This window comes from Balaenoptera borealis (genome assembly GCF_965194805.1).
Source record: "Balaenoptera borealis genome assembly, chromosome: 14".
In the NCBI taxonomy this organism is placed as follows: Eukaryota; Metazoa; Chordata; class Mammalia; order Artiodactyla; family Balaenopteridae; genus Balaenoptera; species Balaenoptera borealis.
This window is the reverse complement of record NC_138875.1, coordinates 43,783,261-43,799,492: the sequence shown is the minus strand read 5'-3', so window position 1 is coordinate 43,799,492 and position 16,232 is coordinate 43,783,261. Positions and strand designations below refer to the sequence as shown.

At 40.8% G+C, this 16,232-nt stretch overlaps 1 protein-coding gene across 1 annotated transcript in view; it reads right to left on the bottom strand.

The window, feature by feature from the left end:
* KLHL14 (kelch like family member 14) overlaps nucleotides 1-16,232 on the bottom strand; it is a 104,019-nt gene that overhangs the window by 20,139 nt on the left and 67,648 nt on the right. The window contains exon 4 of the mRNA XM_082354313.1: nucleotides 6,182-6,271. Coding sequence (XP_082210439.1) covers nucleotides 6,182-6,271 — 90 coding nt within the window. The remainder of the gene's footprint in view (nucleotides 1-6,181; nucleotides 6,272-16,232) is intronic.

The window sequence follows — 16,232 nt, the reverse complement described above, 5'->3', positions numbered from 1 at the left end:
TGCAATTTGCCAAGGTGGGGAAGACCAGGCAGGGGTAGTTGGGGGGTTAGGGAGAGAAGCCATGAGTTCTGTTTTGGACTTAACCTTGAGAGGCCTATCGGATCTCAAAGCATAATTGGCTGGTAGACCACTGGCTAAATGAGGCTGCAGGTGCAAATTTTGGAGTCATTAGTCAAGAGATATTGTTTAAAATCAAAGAACAAGATGAAACTCTTTAGGGAAAGGGTATGGAAATGGAAGATAATGAGTGCTGGAAATGAGCCCTGGGGGGGAAGAAGAAAAACTAGCAAAGAAAAGGAATTGTCAGAAGCAGGAGGAAAAGTATGGTGGTATTTTAGATGCCACGTCAAATAGTGTTTCAAAAAGAGGAGTGAGCAACGGAGAACTGATCATAGGATTTGGAAACATGGGGGTTGGTGGTGACCATGACACGCATTGTTTCAGTGGATAGGAGGGCATGAAAGCCTGAGTGGGGACTCCTCAGGAGAGATGAAGATGTAAGAAAGCAGAGGCAAGAGGATAAGCAATGCTTCTTAGGACTTTTGACACAAAAAGAAGATTATAGCAGGAAGATGCAGCATCGAGAGAAAATTTTATTTAGTTCTTGGTTGTGTTTTTCAATTCAGAAGTACTCCAAAGTCCTTGAGTAGGCAAAAGGGAATGAGGAATAGGCTTTAAGTTGGAGCAGAAACAGTAATAAGAGAGATATGTTTTATCTAAAATATACGGGTAGCAATGGATTTGGTGGTAGCAAGATGCAGATTTTATCTTTTGATTGCTTCTGTCCTCATTGGACTAAGAAGCAAGGCTATCAGCTGAGAGTGAGGAGGGAGGTTTTGGAGAAAGGTATTTGAGGAGAGAGAAGGTGTGAAATAATTAACTCAGAGGGTGGAAGAGTGCCATTGACCAGGGAAACTTAGTGGAGTTGGCTAGTAGCCAGCATGGTTCATTAGTAGCCAGCATGGCCGTATGGTTTTCTGAGCAACACATTTAGTTGCTCAGGGGGAGGGGAGAAGTGGAAGAGAGCTGGGTTTAACCAGGACCGGGGCTTTACCAGGCAAGTATAATAGGAGAGAAGGACACGAGGGCTGCAGGTGTATGCACTAATGTGATTATAAGGATGGGCAATAGAATATAAGCTCAGTAAGGAGGGAAGTAAGGGCATGAGGGGATGATGGACAATGAAAAAGTGGTAGGGTAGAGTGAAGGATGTGGCATTTCCAGGATAACAGTGGGTAGCTGCCATATAAAGGGGCAGCAGGTGGTAAAATCTGAAGACATCCTTTAAAGTGGTGAGTTTTAAGGATGTGGGAGTGGCAATGAAGAAGAAGTAGAAAAGCTATCAGCCTCCAATAATGTGAAATATAAGGGCGGGGGTGGGGAACAGAACATAGTCCCCATTGAAGGGGGTGGCTGGGAAAACAGTCCTCTCAGAGAATAGCCAGGCTTTGATTAGAAAAGAAGCTGAAGGGACCATTTAGGGAAGAGTTTAAGGATTATAGGGATCTTGTTGATGTGAGATCATGAGTTCCAAGGATTGCATGGGAGGGTTTGGATGGCCTGGTTGGGTGGTAAGTCAAGTTTTATTTGGGGATTACAGAAAGAGTTGGGGATTGCAGAAAGAGTTAAGAGTGCCACGAGTGAGTATGACCCAAAAGACTTGAATCCCACAAAGGGAGGCTCCAACCCAAGGAAGGATTATATCTAGAGTTGGTTTATAAGAAAGTTTTTGTAGAATTTGCAATCATGTCCCTGTAGAAAAAAAGCCATTCTTGATAGTCAGGTTTCAAGGTTAATTCCCAAATGTATCTGAAGATCAGGGTTGTTAAGAGGAATGTAGAATATACACACCATGTATAAGAGTGTTTCTCTGTGAAGTTTGGTTTAGAATTTCCATTTGGAGGAAGACATCTGCCTCCTTTCAGCAATGGGACAGATGCCTTCACATGCTGAGCACTGGTGGTGGAAATCAGCTATTTGCTTTGCTTATTGGTGGTAACGGCAGTGGCCTTCACTCAGAGAAAAGGCTAAGCAGGGACTGGTGTGATTTCGATGGAAGATGAAGAAAGAGTTTCCAGAGGCAGAGTCGATGGTGTGAAAAAAGGGCAAGGATGGAGGATGGGAAGATAAAAAGAAGAAATATGTTCTAAAGTTGGCAAAGGATGTGCAGAGGGGATAATAAATCTCAGAAGGAATGAGTGTGGTAGAGTGAGGAAAGTGAGATAAAATGGGGACATTCATCTCTTCCTTGTGGCTTTCATTGACACTGCTTAGAAGCTTGAGAGGGGTAGCCACATGCAATGGAATTTTGGAATACTCTTCACTCCTTTAGTTTCTTATCTTTTCCATTTTCTTCTAACCCTTCCTCCACTTCTTCCCTTTTTTGATGATGTCCTGTCACCAGACCCTGTTGTTGACTATCATTTGGGAGATAGGTAAAATGGGGCAGGGGCGGCAGTTTTCAGCCAGTGGTGGAGGGGAAGGAAGCAGGAAGACAAGGAAATCCCCCGTGGGCAGTTTTTTTGGGAGTCAATCATCAGTAAGTGACAAATGTAAATTGGTTCTCTGTTAGTTGGGGCACTGAAGGAATATATGCATGTATATTAGCATATTACAATGCAGTCTATCACTAATGACATGAAGGGAGTTAATGGGAGTTAATATCTATAGCTGAGTAGAAAAAAAATGTATGTATCCTGCTTATATTTCCAGTAACTCATATGTTTTATGATTTCAAATTTTGGTCCTGTAATCAAGATAATCAGTAAATAAAATTATATTTGTATTTTATGTGTACCTATTTGTGTTTTATGAGCATGTATTGAAATGTACTTTTTTGTATTTCATTCAAAGACATGCATCTCAGGCACCATTTTCATAAGGACTAAAGTTTAACTTAAGATTTCATCTTTGGAACTGATGTATACATAACATTTAAACTCATGGATTTTTAATTTTTCCTCCCTGTCAGTAGTGAAATTAAAGCATGTTATATATTATTATAGCATTGCTGTTCTTTATAAGTTTGGGTATTAACTGCTTCCTTTTTAGTTGTATGAGGTATTATAAAATGAAAATCCTATATCTTTGAGATGATGGTGTCCCTTCATGGTTTTCTAAATGGGGAATAATGAAGAGCTCTTTGGGAGCCAGTAAGAGCCACTGTCCATGGTGATACAATACTGATTTAACTTCACAAGATCAAAGGCAAATGCACAATTGTTTAATATCTAATTAAATACACATGTTTATGTGAGGTGGAGAGTGTGATACACTGGCTAAAGGTTGAGGCTCTGGAGTCAGACAGACCTACGTTGGAATCACTCATCTTCTTGCAAGCTGTGTGTCCTGGCAAGTTGTTTAAACTCTTAGGGCTTAGACTCCTCATAGAAAAACTAGAGCAATCATGCAACAGGCCTCATGGGATGGTCGTGAGGATTAAGTGAAATGATGCAGAAGAGTGCTTAGCAAATTTCCTGGGAAATAATGAGTACTCAATAAATACTATGACTAATACCAAAACGGTCAGCTGTGGTTGACCAGATGGATGGAATAGGAAGCTCCATGGAAACTATTTAAGGGATGGTGATGGATGTGTGTTTTGGTACCTAGCTGAGATACTTTTACCAGATTGGTACACCTGTTCCCTAGCTGCTGGTTGTTGGTTGTTCATGGTCACAGCTGCTCCCTCTCTAGAGAACTGCCCTCAGCTGAACAGGCCACTTCATTGCCCACCCTCACCCCCACCTGGGGGAAGGCCTCAGCCAATGACTGATTGGTTGACATGAGGTACAAAAGACTGGCCTGCTTGCCTCACAGTGTGACCAATTATCCTCTGCTTAGGAGATGCTAATCAGTGGCTCATCAGCATTTACCCAGATCTATACTAAATGACCTCAAAGGCGAAACAAGTCAGGGACAGAATGACTCAGATTTGCAGGTGGAACTCCCAAAGTTCTAAATAAGGGTCTTACAGAAAGAGAGTTGTGAGCTGCTAGGCCCATATGGAGACTAAAAGTAAACAAAATATAGTAATTAAAGTTTTACTGAAGTTCAATTTTGAGCCTCCTGGCGGCTAAAGCAAAAGAGACACATTAAATCATATGATTGGCGTTAGAAGTAATTGTTCAAAGCACACCATGCCTCAGTACTTTGGTTTGACAAGGACTTGTCACGCAGGTCTTCACATAGAGCACGCTGAGTGGTGGCAGTGAAAGGTGCCCCCACAGGAAATGCAATGCTGTGCTTTCTGTAGTCTTTTCTCACAGCATATTTGTTGAGGGCTTTAAACTGAATCACTGCTCCTCTCAGGGGTCAGGGGGAGGCAAATCAGTGAGGTCCAATGGCGTAGTTTTATGGGAATCTGAATTAGCTCAACGATAAAATCTCGATTCTCTAGACTAGAGGAAGGAATATGTCCCTTATACTCGCCCCTAATCCCCCCACCCATCCTCTCAGTTGTGTGTCTGATAGAAGTTGAACGGTAAGCAGTGGCAGGTTATTTTGGGCAGGGGTGGGGCAGGGGTAAACCCAGGGAGCGGGTTTTCTGTGTTGCTGATTAAGGTCTGTCTCACAGGAATGGGAGGTTCATAGTGATTTGTGAAAACTGAGTTGTCGCCCCAAGACTGGTCTTTTAGCAGAGGCTTATCCCACGTGGGAACGGAGGTGGGCTGAGAGAGCACCATCATTAGAAACAGGACTTTCCATGGGACTTCCCTGGCGGTCCAGTGGTTAAGACTCTGCGCTTCCACTGCAAGGGGTGTGGGTTCTATCCCTGGACGGGGAACTAAAATCCCATATGCCGTGCGGTGCGACCAAAAAAAAAAAAAAAAAGGGGGAAAGAAACAGGACTTTCCAGCCTTCTCTTGTTATGTGTTAGTTTTCATCTGGCCTTCAAGAAAACAAACAAAAAAAAACCCCCAAAAATGAAGTTCTGCAGATTCTTTTTTAGATAAACCTGCTGGCTGCGTACCGTTTCCTTACAAATGCTCCATTCTGTTCAAATCACTTCCTCGGAAGAAGAGGTTAAACAGGAAATGGAGAGTTTACAGTGGATTGTATATTGGCCAGGGTTTTTGTTTTGTTTTGTTTTAACATATCAAATCAGTCATTGCAAAGATAAGTTAGAGGAGAGATATTAAATATTTTTGTTCCTGATCCAAATCTGTTTCTCCCAAAGCCCCGGAACCATCTCTCCAAACCTGAAAGATATGAACCAACAAAGCTGATCTTGAGAAAGAATGTCCCCTTCTCTTCAAAGAAATGTTCTTGGAGGGTGGCCTGGGTTGTTTTCCTTTAAGATTTTCTAGAGTGAACAGATGTAACAATTTTCTATAATTTGCCTTTGTGCAGATGCTGAAAGAGAACATTCACCATAAAATATATGCAGTATATGTAATTTCAGCTGGCTGTTCTGGGGGTTTAAAGCAAAAATGTGTACCTGCAAGCTGTTTTATGGTTTCTCACTCATAATGATCTCTGTTACACAGAAGGCTACAACTGCAACCCCTCCTTCACGTGCAAGATTTCCAAAAATATCTTGATAATTTTGCGTGTTCTGCAAGGCGCAGTGTTCTCCCTACATTAGGCTTGGGAAGTGTATTCAAATGTTTACTTTCTCTTTGTGATACAATTATGAAGTAATCGCATCAACAGGGAAGATGGTGGATAATCTGTGGACGAAGCCCTTGCAGAAGACGCAGCAGCCGGAACAGGTGTCAAGTAATGAACGCTGCAAAGGAACTTCAGCTCAGGTCATGTACAGCGCGACAGCAGATAACGCTTATTTATTGAAACTGCATATTATTATCCTGATAAAATGGGAGAAAAGTGGTGGAGAAGGTGGTGAGAATTCTTAATAGTTGCTGCTTGCTACCTCCCTTGAGGGAGTCTGGGCTCACGCTGGTGGCATTCCTCAGGGGATGGGTCAGGAGAGGGGCTGGGCGTCACGGTGAAGCCAAATCCCCAGAGAGTCCATGAGTGAATGCACTGCTGCGTGTGTCCTCTGCCAGCTCAACGGTGGACCCTCCCTCCAATTGTCAGCCCACTTCACCGACTACTTCGTTTGTCCCTGCTGCACAGAAATATGTTTTCCACGGTAATTACAAAACGGACTGCCGCTGGCACCTCTCATCACACACAGGCTTGTTGAGCACCTACTGTTAAGTGGTTCAATAGTTACCGTTAGGGTTCCATTGGTCCTCTCCGCCCAACACAAACAGGAAGTTTTCCACCTCCACAACGCAGTGATGGGCACTGTTGTATGGCATAACTGGAATTGAGAAAAAAAAAAAAAAAGACGTATAAAATTTTCCATCTTAGGACTTGATACCTTGGCTCACTAGTTATGTGCTTTCACCAAAATGTATCAAACGTGAGACTAAGTCAGAAGGAAGAAAAGCACATAGACAAGCAGAGTGGGGCACCCACCAATCCGCAGTGGCTCAGCGGTGTGTTCCCAGCAATTGCCAACCCCACCCCTTTTGATTAATTTTACATAATGTTATTCTGCAAATTAGTCAAGAACAACCTGTCGGGCTGCTTTCAATTCTTAAGTCCTCCTCACCTGCCTGATGATGGGGATCGTGCAGTCTACAACCATGACTGACACTCCCAAATGGTCAGGGCTGGGGCTTACTTCTTGGAAGAAATAACCCAGCATCCACTTGGAGCCATTAAGCTGTTCTGCCCAAACTTGGCTTGCTGGCAATCTTTCCATAAACAGACTCAGGGTGCTTGGTTGCTTTCTATTCCACAGCAATGAGCAAGCTGAATTTCCATACAGTTTTAAGTTTTTAAATTAAGGTCCTGCTGATTTAATGCCTTCTCCAAATGTATACGCTTAATTTCCTGTACAATGTCATTAGTAGCACAATCACACATTTTCTATCTATCTGCTTAAGAGCTCTTCTGGAACAAAGATAAAAACCGTCAGGAACATCATAAATATCCATTCCCCTCGTCTTGCCCTGCTCTGCCCCAAATGTGGTGGCTGTGAGGAGGGAAGAGTGATCCAGAAACCCACCAAAGGTTTCGCTGGATCTGTTCTCATTTCCATTTTCTTTGGGGAGACACACACAACAAGAATAGGACGCCCCCGTCACCCCGTGTGCAGTGCAGTGTTAGTCTCTGCTATTATTATGTCATATGGCGAATGTAAACTTACGCAGCATTAGTTATCATATCACAGGCAGTGGTTTGGGCCCAGTGACACCAGTAGGAAAAATGATGTCCTTGTTCAGCTCATCATATGGGCACCTTAAATCTAGGTGAGGACAAATGGGGAGGTGATATGCATGTTCAGGCAGGGAACTTATTGCTTGACACAGATCAGCAGAGCACTTAAGAAACCAGTGCAGTGGGAAATCAATATGAGTCAGGGCCAGCTCGTACTCTGTACTCTTTTGCCAATGGAGAGAGAGAGAGAGAGAGGGAGAGAGAGAGAGAACGAGCCTATCTTATACCCAATTTACTTTGGATGATATATATCTCATTTCACTTTGTTTTTATGATCTTTTTTCTCAGAATGCACTTATGCTGGCTAAGATATGTAAACAAAAACAAGGAGAAACAGGCATAGCTTTGAAACCTGTAACACAGCCTCTGAAAGAGCAAATCAGATCGCTTACGCTTCATATGAAAAGATTTTAGGAATTTTCATTATTCTATTATGTATTCACTTTTACTGTGAATATTCACTATTTTCGAACTTATAGCCACAAGGGAGAAGACATTGGTACGGAAACCCTGGATTTCTGGGATCATGAAGAAATTGGGCGTGCCAGGGATTTGTGTGGCCCATGAATTAGGTCAATTGATTTAGGGAGTCACTTCAGCAATGTCCTTCTGCCCCTCAACCCTTAGTTATGTCTTTGGAAAATGCTTTTAACCATATAGCTTCTGCAGGCTTCACTTCTCAGAGCCCATTGGGGCAGAGTATATGTTGAGTTCATGCAGCAACTAAAATTGGGTGACTGGATACGTTTTGAACATCTTTTTTTCTTTTCTTAAATTAACTCATCATTGTTCGGATTATGATGCTGGTTGCAAAACGCCAAACACAAAACTATGCTACCCATATATTATGTATATTGTGTATTTTGTGAACAGCCTGGTGCTACTCTGGTTTATCACAATGCCATCGGGGCAGTAAACTTACAGCATTGTCACCTGTAAGCATATACTCATATGAGACATGCGTGTAAGAACAGCGGCCACTGATACAACCAACTTACTTTATGACTACCAGTCTTCCAATATTTATTTAAAATTTTTGGTCAGTTCAATGCCCACATTTTATAAGTACTAAAAAATCGTATTATCTTCTTTTTAACCGGAAGTCCAGCTTTATAATAAAGCACAGGCTCTGAAAATAGAACAACAGTTGTGTTTTGTTCTTGCCATTTACTTGCTCCCATTCAGGCAGAAATTAAGTGAAGGAAAGAATACATGATTTATTCTTAAGCCTCTTTCTCATTTGATTACCCCTATTGTTATGCTTTATGCAAACAAATGAAACTATTGCACTAAACTAACTATTGAAACTTTCAAAATACGAGAAGGTCTTTGAAATGCTAATATAAAGGCTGCTTGAAGATATTCTCATTTACCTACCCATTTTTACTCCTGTTTTAAAACCTTGTATGCTATATTTCTTGGCTCTTTCAGCATTTTCATTCCTGAATTGTTGTCTTTTCTGATTTATTACTGTGAATTGAGAGGCTATAAATACACACAAATAACTCTTTGGGATTATTCTGAATGTAAAACGCTCCAAATCTATTAGAAAAAAATCGATATGAAATCAATGTTTGAGTTTTGCAAGAGACCTCATTTCTTTGACTTCTGATTAAACCTGAACGAAAGCAAAATAAAGAGGGCAGTGATCAAGAGAAAACATCTGCTTAAAATGGCACTGGGTACCGCAATTATTGATTATCTTTTAAATAACGAGGAAGATACGCCCTCTCCCTTCCAGACTTCTCTAGGGATGCATGCCGGCCTCGCCCTCACAAGCAGGTACCGGAGGAGAAGTTTGTACTCCCTGTTCATATACAGCCCCGTGTGAGTTTTTAGCGTGTCAGTCAGTGAGTTAGAGGGAAAGGGTAAAGAGAAGCTAATCAGGATGAAATGAGATTAAAGGCTGTCTAATTTTACAGCGACTGTGATCCATCAGCCACTGTGAAAGTGACAGTGGAAATGAGTGATGGAGACAGACAGGTGGGGCTGTACATTTCACTGATTTATCCTCAAATGCACTGGGCCTTATTTTATTGAGTGAACGTGACCGCATTTATCATGACTGTCATCTAAACCCACTTCCCTCCATTTAAAAAGGTCACTTTACTCACAGGGAGTAGGAGAGAGGCACTTTCAAATCAGATTTAAAATCTAATAACACGTGTTCATAAGGCCCTTTGTGAAAATTCTCAACTTTATTAAACAAACTCGAAGTGCTAGAAGGAAAGGGGAAAAAAAAAGCCAGAAAACTGAAAAGGAAGAAACCTTTGGTCATCCGAGGGAGCACATTCATTTAGTCTCTAAGTTTGAAGCAATTTGTACCATTTTTGCCTTTCCCACTCCAAATACCTGCTATTCTATTCTAGTCTGGGAAATTCAATAAAACATTCACATTTAATATGTTTAATTAAGAAAGTAGGAAGCAGGCCATCCTTGGAGAGGATATTAAGTCACAGTATTTACTCTGCAGAATGACTAATCATCATACACTCAATAGACGTTAGCCATTATTACAAGTTGAATCTCTGCCACAATTCACTTACATACCTGTTAATTGCTTTCCCATAATTTTAAGGCCACAAAGATCTCAGTGACACAGATTCTTTTACCCCTCCCTGTACAGTGAAATGGAACGTACTGGCATGTTGTGCACAAAATTGGTCTTTGTGGATATGAAAATGAAGAGTCAAACTCTCAGGGTATTTTGTGTTACTTTTCACAATAGGAACCACCCTTTACCAAACATTTACTCTGTGCCAGGCATTGTGCAGGTGCTATATACATATGCGTATATGTAATTATATACATATATATATAGTTACCTATACTATATCTCTGAAAATATAACAGCACTTACGATTCATTCTTACTTGCTCCTAATCAGGCAGAAATTACATGAAGGAAATAATATATGATATTATAATACGTGATAAAATATAATACATGATAAAATATATCTATATTTCATTTGCCTATATCTTTCATTTAATATAACTAACTATTAGGGAGGCATTGGTCATTCATTTTGTTTCTGTAAGAAACACTGAGGCCTTGAGAGGTTAAGTCACTTGTTGAAGGTCAGACTCAGCTAATGAATGGCAGAGATAGAATCCAAACACAGGGATATCTGGATCCCAACCCATGCTCTCATCCATTTCACTCTACTGATTTTCAATACGTATGTTCATCCAACCAGCAAGTAATTACCAAGTACCTGTGTGTTCAATGATGGTGTTCCTGAAATTTCTGTATAATTTTTTGGTATTGAATCACAGTTTAAATGTTTCTTATTTTCATATTTAAAAGAATCCGTGATTAAAGCAAGTGGACATTCCTTTACATTTTTTTCTATAAATCCACATATTCAAATAGTGGATTTTCTTAAAGTAAGACACATTTACATGTATTTGATGGAGCCAGAAAAACACTGACCAAATCAGCTAGTTAAGGATGGGTAGAGTCTATTGGCAGAGGGTTTTTATTTATTTTTCAAACGGCGAAGGCATATTTCAACCTTGCGAGCAGATTCAAAGTATCTTGGGCACAGAGGCCCTTTTCCTGGCATATAAAATGTGCAGGGGTCTTGCTGCATTTACGAAGACCTTGTTCTACTTAAGATCCACACTCCTGTTTCCTCCCATATTTTATAGCTAAGGAATATATATACCCCTTCCAACAGAAAGTATAGGTATCCTTTGCAACCACAGCTTTGCATGAACATCCAAACAAGATTGCATAGGGCTATGACAAGTTTATAGGATTGCTAAGTACATGGCTGTTGAATGTTTATCATTTCAAGTAACATTTATGAGGGTCTTGATTTCCTTTTGGCTTCAAATGCATAAACTTGCAAAACTGTCAAATATGACATAATTTTTGGAAAAAGTAATTAATGCCCATGTTTTGTAAAAATACAGTCTTATAAAAAATAATGATATACAGGAACAATAAGTTTTTCTCTTATGCCTCTCAGCCTTTCAGTTCCCTACTGCAGAATCTATCCTTGTTATTGTGTTCTTGGATTTTTCTTCCAGAGAGATTATATATACGGGTCATTTTTTGTTAATACAATTGACACAGCATTCTATGGGCACACTGTTTAGTACCTTGCTTTTTTGCACTCAAGAATACATTCATTTATTCATTCCTCACCAATCAAAGACCTGTTCAGCTGCTACTGTATGCCAGGCAAGGTTCTACCTGCTGGGGAGGTCATGACAGCATCAAGGAACGTTCGAGTCAGGGGAAGCATGTAATAAACATGGACACAAATAAATAGGCACTTTTGTTTCAAATGATAAGTGCAATGAAGAAAAGTAAAGCTGGGTCCAAGGAGGGGAAGGGACAGGGTGAGGAATTTTGAGAGTAGTCCGGGAGGGCTTTCTGAACAGATGACTTTTGAGCAGAGAATTGACAGAAGTGAGTAAGCGAGCCATGCAGGGGTAGAGGTAGGCGTAGATGCAGGAATAGCAAGTGCCAAGGCCCTGGGGCACAGATGTGGAGTGTAGCAAGAACAGCAAGAAGACCAAGAACAGAAGGATCTGAGAGGAGGTCTGGGAGGGAGACCGAGGCCAGATCTGTGCGACGGTGCAGTCTTGGTCGGAGGACGACACTTGGATTGCCTATCAGCCCATTCTTTTCAACAGCCATACTGTGTTTCATCTGATGGGTGTCCTATAACGTGTCCTATCCCCTTCTGATGGCCATTTATTAATTCACTCAGCAAACATTTACTAAACACTCATTATGTGCAGATACTTTTCTGGTTGCTGGTAATAAAGCAACGAATGAAGCTGACAGCGTCCCTGCTCTCCGAGACCTAAATGACAGGGAAAAGAAGAATGTAAACAAATACACCGTGGAATGCACAAGAACACAGCCAGGCGACGACAGACAATGTAAAAAGGGAAAAACGGGACAGTGTGTTAGAGAGTGAGTGCCTGGCGAGCTGAGGTGGTCAGGGAAGGCCTCTCTGGGGACTGGTGTTGAAGGTAAATTTTGAAGGGTGAGAAAGGGCCCTTGCGAGAAAATAAGGGGAAGGGATCCATGCAGAGACCCTGGAGCACGAATGAGCTGGACGTGCCTGAGCAGCCCAGAGAAAGCCTCTGTGTCTAGAGCACTGAGGGTGAGGGCTAGAGAGGCATGAGAGAAGTCAGGAGGCAGGCAGAGGTTGGGTAGATGGGTCTTTAGAAGCCAGGATAAGTGGTGTCGATTTTATTCTTAGCATGACGGAAAGGCATTGGAGGGGTTTTAGCACGCAGCGGGACATGATCTGATTTATGTTTTAAAAATATCACTCTGGCTCCTAGGGATGTTGTAGGAGTGAAAGAGGGAAAAGAGGAAGATCAAGCAGGGCGCCCCTCCTGTGGTCCAGATAAGGGATGATGGAGGCTGGATGAGGTAGGGGCGCTGGGGCTGGAGGGAAGGGGATGTGTTGGAGGTTGCTGCTATTACAAACAGTGCTCTGCCGAGTGTCCTCGTGGGTCCACAACACGCATACACGAGCATTTATCTGTAGGATTAATTCCTCCAAGTGAAATTTCTGGGCCAAAGAATGGGTGCGTTTTACATTTTAATGGATACCATCACATCGTACCCCCTTTTATATCTGTACCTTTGCCAACACGGTAGGTGAACAATTGGTGTCTAGTTAAAATTTAAGTCTCCATTCATTTGTGATAGAGGTTGAGCATCTTTCCATATGTTTCAAATCCATTTGTATGGTATACATTTTTCTGTTGGTTTTTGACTTCTTGATATCGTAAGTTGCCTATAGTTACGTGATTTCTGTTCTTTAAGTGTTCTTTTCTATGGAGTTATCTAACCTGGCAAAATAAATGATATTTTGGAAGCATGGTATTGCTAGAATATATATTTGTGCAATATTTACTCATTAAAGCAAATTCAAATAGTAATTACATGCTGTTGAAAACAAATATAACCTGAAAGAAAGGTGCCTCAGTCTAATGACATTGAAAGAGTATTTCTTGCCATAGGATTGTAGAGAAATTTTTTTCTTACATTTTCTTCAATTTTATAGTAAGTATAATTGAGAAACATAAATGTTTAAAAATTTACTAGTTTAATCCTACCATCCTGTCTTTCTGCAAAGATCTAGAGATTTGGCCAGTGCTTCTCTGGAGGTAGGAACAGACACATAGTCAAACATCTTACATGACGCACATGCTTCATACATATTATTGAATAAATAATGCACAGAAAAGGCTCTGTTACTTTTTTTTCTGTTGTATATGGATGGTTACTATCCCTGTAAGCTGCAAATAAATGGAAATGTTTTGTGTATTTGAGGATGACTTGATCATTATAGATAGTGAGTCTGGAAAATTAAATCCCATAAGAAATTCACATGGTCTGAATCCAGTGATGAGTTGGTGAAGGTTCTGAATTAACCCAAAGGTGGCCAACACTTTCTCCTCGCTCCCAACTTACTCTGCATACACAGAGCTGGGATCCCACAGTCCCACTGGAGACAAAATTGTTGACGTGAGTTCGAAATGTATAAATCTGAAAAAAAGTGCCCATGCGTTAGGTTTTGGAGGCTATGCAAGAACAAGAGAGTTTGCTTCTCTTTCATAATTCAAAATTGTATCTAAGGGAGAGTTTTCCTGACAATGAGTATTGCTTTGTGACTCTCTCCTCTGTGCCACTATTGTAGTAGATGCATGCCTTTACCCTATACTTGCCAAGTCATGATACAGTGTATTAAAATCATCTGTCTTTTGTGTGTCACCCCCTAAAGGATCTGTAAGCTCCTTGAGGCCAGACTGTGTCATTTCTACAGCTTTATGCCCACCACAATGCCCAGTACATAGGATAGTACAGCCTTAGGCATCGCTACAGCTTTTATACCTAATACAGTAATTAGAAATATTAGTGAATCAATAAATGTTAGTAGCATGAATGAGTGAATGCTGACTAAGAGAGACTGTGGCATTTACTTCTTTGGAAGGTGTAAAAAATGTATGGGTACCAGAAGATGCGAAGGAGGGAAGAAGTGAAAGAAAGGGAAGAAAGGGAAGAAAGGAAGAAAGATATATGCCTTAGATCAGGATTCTATGGCATCTAGGATGGATGTCACCTTATATGCAATAACATGTGTTAAACAAAGGAGGTTTGTAAGTTCTTCAAAGACTGTGACATATTTCTTTAGGATCTATCATAGGCCTAATTGTGCCAAGGTCAAAGGTTTTCAATAAATCCTTGTTGATTTACAGTTTTAGCTCTGAGCACTTAAATGGAGGAAAATGCTAACAACCAGAGGAGGCTGAGGGGACTTAAAATAAGACTTCTATTAGCTATTCAAGCAAAACTCACTTTTCAAATTACGACTCTATTATTACCATGCGGTGTACCAACTATTTTGTTTTGTTTAGTTCTTGATATGTTAGTTGGAATTTTAAAATAGTTTTATTTTCACTTTTGGAAAGTAAAACATCTTTGAGAATGAACACTGCAATTTCTTCCAAATGCTAGGGTTTTGGTTTTTTTTTCCTGTTTTAAAGTGTGTTTTCAGAGACACATTGATGAAACATGCTAGTGCTTTGATGTTTGTCCTTTCCTAAGTGCCACTACAGTGTCTTCCTGATCATGTCTTTCTGGGGGAGTGAGAAATTGCACTTTTCATTGTTCTACACCTAAAAAGGCTCAGTTAAAAAAAACAGTCAACTCTGTAAATGAATTAAAGTAGTAGAGCAACTCATATTATTTAAACGTGTGAAAATAAGATCCTTGACAAAGGTCAAAGGAGCCAGGGCTATTTATACTGTGAATGATATGGCAACAGGATAGCAAAAATGATTGTGAAACAGCTTAAATTCTCTTAGATGATGGCCCCATAGTTACTGACGGCGGGAAGAAGGAAATGGGTATGGTTCATAGAATGAGGATTTGTAAAGAAGCATTTTCTGATGTAGATCACACATACTCAGTATTGGAAAGTGAACTCCAGTGGTTCACTTTAAAATCCAGGAGACAGCAAAAGAATCAATCAACCTCTTCATTCATTTTTTCATTCAAAAATTCGTATTGAGGAATTAGTTATTGTGCTAAACTCTGGGACACCATTCCTGTATTTCAGAGCTCACAGTGTAGAAAGAGAATGTGTAAACAGAGAAATAGAATACACAGTGTTCTAGAAGAAGAACAATGGAAGCACCAGGGAGGAAGTGCCCGTAACTTCAGGGAGAAAGTGAGACTTAAGATAAATCATAAAACCAAGACGGGATTTTCCAGGTTGCCACAGCAGCAAAAGTCATCATCAGTAAAAGGAACATGGATTCAACAAATACTTATTGAGCTCCTACTATGTGCCAGATCTTAGGCTAAGTTCTAGGGATATATTTTAATTGGATTATTTTTATAAAAATTATTAAAATTAGATCAATTTCCAAAATGTCCTTAATACTATGATCACTATACTATATCAGCTATTATGTTGAGGCCAGAGAAAACGTGTTTGGGGAACATGGGAGCAAATAGAAAGGGTGGGCTCTTACCTCCGCCGTCCTTTTGGGCAGCCTACCCCTCGACTCAAATCCCCTCTGGAGCACTCTCTCCTTAGACAACAAGCAGTCATGGCCTCTACCCTAATTGAATTTCTCCTGGTATTTGGAGCCACCTGATGGCTCTGGAAGCAGCTGGTAGGATTATCAGAACAGTGAGCAATACCATCGTTCCTTTCAGACCACCCCTCACGGCATTTGCGCTTGCCGTTTCAGTACATCATTGGGCTATTGCACTTATTTGATTTCAAAGGACATTTCGTTGCAAAGATCCAGAAGGATTTGTTATATACTCCTCCATGGTCATTTCATGGTGTGTGCGTGTGTGCCTTCCCATGCGCCCATGTGTATGTGTTGGATCTGGGAAGCACGAGGGCAGGCGGGCTGGGCAATGAAGACTGTACTGAGTCAGTAGCTTATAACACACAGGGGAAATGAAAGTGCCATCCATGATCTTAGGAGATGAGCCCC